Source organism: Phaenicophaeus curvirostris, chromosome 2 (genome assembly GCF_032191515.1).
Source record: "Phaenicophaeus curvirostris isolate KB17595 chromosome 2, BPBGC_Pcur_1.0, whole genome shotgun sequence".
NCBI classification, from domain to species: Eukaryota; Metazoa; Chordata; class Aves; order Cuculiformes; family Cuculidae; genus Phaenicophaeus; species Phaenicophaeus curvirostris.
The window spans coordinates 80951982-80956981 of NC_091393.1; the positions used below are offsets into that span (position 1 = coordinate 80951982).

A 5000-nucleotide genomic window follows, 5' to 3' on the forward strand; every position below is an offset into this window, starting at 1 on the left:
TTTCAATCGCAATATGTTACTGCCTTTTCCCTCTTCCCCCTGCCATATCAGCTGTGCCACCTGCCATATCAAGAGGTGGATCAAAAGCTCCACCCATTGCATCCTCTTTTGTTCTGGGAACAGCGAAGAAGAGTTGTAATGGAGATATAACACTTGATAAACCCCATGCAGCCAGGCTCAAGATATAAAGATGCTTTTCATGGGGGGAACAATTTTAATCCTGCTTCCTTCCTCACGCAAACATGTAGCCATTAAACCAAACGTAAAACCTGAATGACTTGTCTAATAAGGATTTTGCAGCTGGACTGGTACCCAGGGTGGTAAGTTCTCCTGCCTCATCTCACATTCTTAAGAGATCTTTCATATCAAATCAAACTTATTTCCCAAACAGAAAGATTTTTCCCATTGTTTCAGAATGCTATCAGACAGGACTAGCTTGTAATTTTTAAGAAAGCCTTTGCCAGATCTCACAGCAGGAAACTGAATATATTTTTTCCCTTGTTCTTTTATATTCTGAAGATCACAACTCATTGCCAGTGGCACCAGCTGCATTAGAGCTGCACCCAGGGGAATGGATGTCCACAAGAAGATCATTTCCCCCTGCCATTTCCCTCTGAGAAAGGAGGAAGACACAAAATTGCTCTAAAACCTACCAACACACGTGAAGAAAAACTTATTTCAGCCTAAAATTTTCATTCCTGGTGAAGACAGCATAGCTCTCGCACCATGTCGTTCATCTTCAAAGTGCTTTGCAAACACAAAGTAATTAAGCTCAGCACTCTGTTATAGAACACAGTAAAATACATCATTAAAAATACATCAAGTATCATAGACCAGTTAAAGCACATCATATGAAAGGCTCTGATATATATTTATAAGCATGGTTTTATAAACTGCTCCACATTTTCTTAGCAAAGATATTTAATGTACTAATGAACACTGTATTTTTAATAAAATTTAAGAGCTCAGGAACAATTAATCAAGTCCTTATTAACACAGGGGACTCTGAGAGATGTCTCTAGAAAAGAACACTTTTAGTACATCTTATATAGTAAATCTTACACCTGTGAGTGTTCAATATCCATTTTAAAACAAACAAAAAAAAAACCAAAAGAAAAAAAAGAAGAAAGCTTGCTTATATATCTCTAGAAATATCTACACAGACCAAACCTGCAAGCACTTATGTAGATGAGTAACTTTACTGCCTGTGGAGCTCCAATATGAGTTTGCAGGAGTTAGCCTAAATGCATCTTTGGTGAACAAGCCATCAATTACACACTTTAGGGATGGCAGCACCTGTGCAAAGCCTTCAACTCAAATGACAGAGACTAAAGAAATAAAAAGCAATTATCAGCTACTAATTTGAGTAAAACTGTTTTCTTCTTAGAGCTAAACCCACAGTTCTCAGTGGCTCTGTTTTTGGCAACTAACAATCTTTATTAGGCTATTGTACAGCAGACATTCAAGCCTCCTCAAAACAAAAGGTTCACAAAATCCAATATTTCACTATTTTTCACGCACCTTTGTTGATTATAAAGATTTCTTTGTACATGTTTTTAGAGAAAACAAAGGCACTGCTGTGTGGGACAAGCAAAACAAAACTAACTGAACAAGAGACACCTTCACAGCAATTTTAAATTATTCCTAAATGCTGCCGATTTCTTTCTAGACAAGTATCTTCCAACAAGAGTTTGAATATGAAACTCATACCAGCTATAAGGGAGACTTACTACTCAGTTCTAGGATAAATGGTTGGTTTGCATTGCCCCTGATCTTTATCTAACACTGAGAATAGGCTGCTTTTTATCAAAAGAGGAATAAATTGCTGTTATTGTGATGTTAGCCCATCACTTGGCATTGCAATTCAAGTTTTTGTGAGAAAGAAATGTATGATCTAACTGCGACTTGACCTATGCCTTCTGAGATCCATCTAGGTGCTCTAATGGAGCATAAAAGGTATTGAATACAAGGACATGCAAACTGGTAGTGAAGAAATTTGTTTGAGAAGAAGAGCAAAGAGAAAGGGCCTTTCCTGAGCCTGTGGTTTACTTGCTGCCCAATTTGCTAAATATGGAAGAATGTTTACTGCCAAACTGCAGTTCTTTTAATAAATGTATTTCCTCTACACTTCCTTGCATCTTGTACTTCCCTCTCTCAGCCATGCTCCCTGCCTCTCTCTCTCTTTTTCGACCGTTTTAAAAGTCTTGTGGCTATAAGACACTGTACATAATTCTATAATGATCCATGTTATTTTTCTGAGAAGTCACTAAAATGGTCTATTAAACTGTTCAAAAAACCTAAATTGCTCTTGTTACTTTGTAGGATTTTTGCCTTTCCTGGTACAAGAAAAGTCACATTAATTGTTTATCAAATACTTGGGCCACAATATATCACTATACAAACTAATTCAAGGGAGATAGTTTGATTACACAATAAAATGCTGTAGCTGTTAGAGTGTTCCTCAGAATTTATGAGAAAACAATGTCTTTTTTTTTTTTTTCAGAGCAATTTCTAGGACAGCATCATTTAGGTTTTAGCCCTGATAAAGGCTCACTTTCCATTCATAGTCAGAACCTAAATGTGCTCTTCTTGTACCTAAACAGATAATAAGCACTCAGCACACTCCCCCTTCTTGACACAACACACTGAGACTAATCACACATAATTGGAGAGGAGGAGCAGAGGGGCTGGGCAGGCTATTGTGTCCAAAGGACAAATGGTCAGTTTATGAGGCTTTTGTCTGGTGCATAATTTCTTATCCATCTACAGGAGGAAAAGTCCTGCTGGAAAAAAACATATATATACACACATATATTAAAAAAGCCTTCAATGCTGAAGCAAGTGAGGACATTTCAATCATGAATAGAAAAATCAACAGTGGATTTTTTTTTTTTTTAAAGGCAGAAAAATCTGAGCATTCAGTAGGGGCACTTGGAAAAGATGTTAAGACAACTATTTCCCTACTAATTAAATGTTAATGCATTTCTACTTTACAACCACTTATATAAATCCACGAAGTATATCATTCACATATTTTCAAATAACACTCTCAAATTAACATTTAAAGAGATATACAGGTACATGCAAGTTTAAAGGCACAAGAGAAGGAAGCCAGCTTTGCACAGTTTTTAATGTATACGTGTGAAGTCTCATTGGTTTTAGAATGGAATATAATTGGGAAAATAAGTTCTGACATCATACAAAAAAGGTATTGCAATGTTTACACACTGTGAAATAAGCCACGATATCTTCCTCCATGTTTACATTAGAAATGTTTCTCTAATGATGACACAGGAATGAACAGGGGCGAAGTGAACCCTATCCACTCCCTGACCAGCCAGATACATGAATTAATCTTCAGTAGTCCACCTTAAAACAAGCAAACAAACAAGTCATCTTTTATCCATGTTTGCTTAAAATGAGAAGAAAAGGGTAATGGAGGTTTTCCTCATATGTATCTTTTTCTTCATTTTTCAACTGCAAATAAAAAATGGATAAAGTGAGCAAAATATGAAAGCATTTTAAAAATACTGAGAGATCTTGCTATTAATAAAAATTAAACATTTAGTAACTACAAAAAAGAAATCTTAAGGTCAAATACTATCACAAGCATGGAACAGTATGTCAGTTATTATCAGGAGCCAATTAGAGTTTGCAGACAAACTAATTCATGAAATAGTCAAACATCACATAAAAAACACGAGGTCCCAAATTGATGCATTAAATAAATTACATTCAAGTGAGATTTAAGGTTTGAATTAAATCCACCAGGCAAGGAACTTTAGAACAAAGGCTAAAAGTTTAGTTTCCTAATCAGCCTAACTAATGCCGTACATTTGGTATTTAAGATGAACAACTGTTTCAGATCTCTGAAATACCATAATCTTACCTGAATATTCACATAATTGCAAGCCACTTTCAAGCCTGTAATGCAGGGTTATTTATTAATTCTGTTTAATCTAAAAAATTCTTAATGTAAGAAAGAATGATAACCTGATAATGAGAGGGGTACTATTGCAATTGCTAGAGATAATGTTTTGTGTGTTCATCTGAGCTACATTAAAAGAACATATTTCTAAAATGTGTTGAATGTTTATTTTCTTAGGTATTCTGGATTGATGCAATTTAAAATACATACAGATATTAAACTGAAGTATGTGGAAACTACTCATATGTATTACGTTTGTAACCACCTCACGTAAAAATACTTGCATATTTTAATACAAACGTAAGGAAGAAATGTTCAAAAATGTTAGCCAGGGCTGACATAAGTGGCCCCACTCAACCTAAAATACTACATTTAAAGTCAGAACTCTTCTTATCCCATATTGTGTTGCCTTAATTTTCTTTGCAATACGTTTAGGATTTTAGTTGTTCTGTGTCACAACATTGTTCACGTTATTTAAACAAAGGTCTTTTCCATATCATATTCTTCAACTGTGAAGGGCCTCTGTGTAAGCTACTGTCTATGAGCAATTAACACACTTTTCCTTTTTTTGTAGCAGAACATAAAGCTGACCTATTCTTTAAATTCTAATCCACTTTACAGAGAAGTGTTTGTGTATACTTACTAAAGTAATGTCAATCTGCTTCACAAGTTCTCTAACACAGGTGGTTCACTTTGTTTGCACAGGATTACCCATCAGTTTCATGCCATTTCTGCATGAAGAAAGACTATATTTTTTTCATACCTTAAAGTTTTATCAACTTCCCAATTTCAATGAGCCACGTATTTACCACAAGAATAGTTATGAGAATTTGGAAAAATGGGATAATGCACACCCAACCATATTTTCCTCTCCTTATTTATTTGTTGGATCCCACTTGTTGGACTGGAAAAACATAGCCTAATTATCAACTCTGAATGTGATGCGGCAGCCTGGCTGAAGAGTCTGGAGCACAGAAAAGGTAAAAAAATCCCATTTCTATGTACATCTATGCAGCTTGGCTGGATCTGGGTTAGCAGACCCCAGTCAGGAACAGTCACAAAGAATTCTACA

General features: G+C 35.5%; 1 protein-coding gene across 1 annotated transcript in view; it reads right to left on the reverse strand.

Annotated features, from left to right (window-relative positions):
* Positions 1-436: 436 nt before the first annotated feature.
* Positions 437-5000, reverse strand: part of CAMKMT (calmodulin-lysine N-methyltransferase) — a 222302-nt gene continuing 217738 nt past the window's right edge. Inside the window, exon 11 of the mRNA XM_069852646.1 lies at positions 437-3477. Coding sequence (XP_069708747.1) covers positions 3400-3477 — 78 coding nt within the window. The 3' untranslated portion in view covers positions 437-3399. The remainder of the gene's footprint in view (positions 3478-5000) is intronic.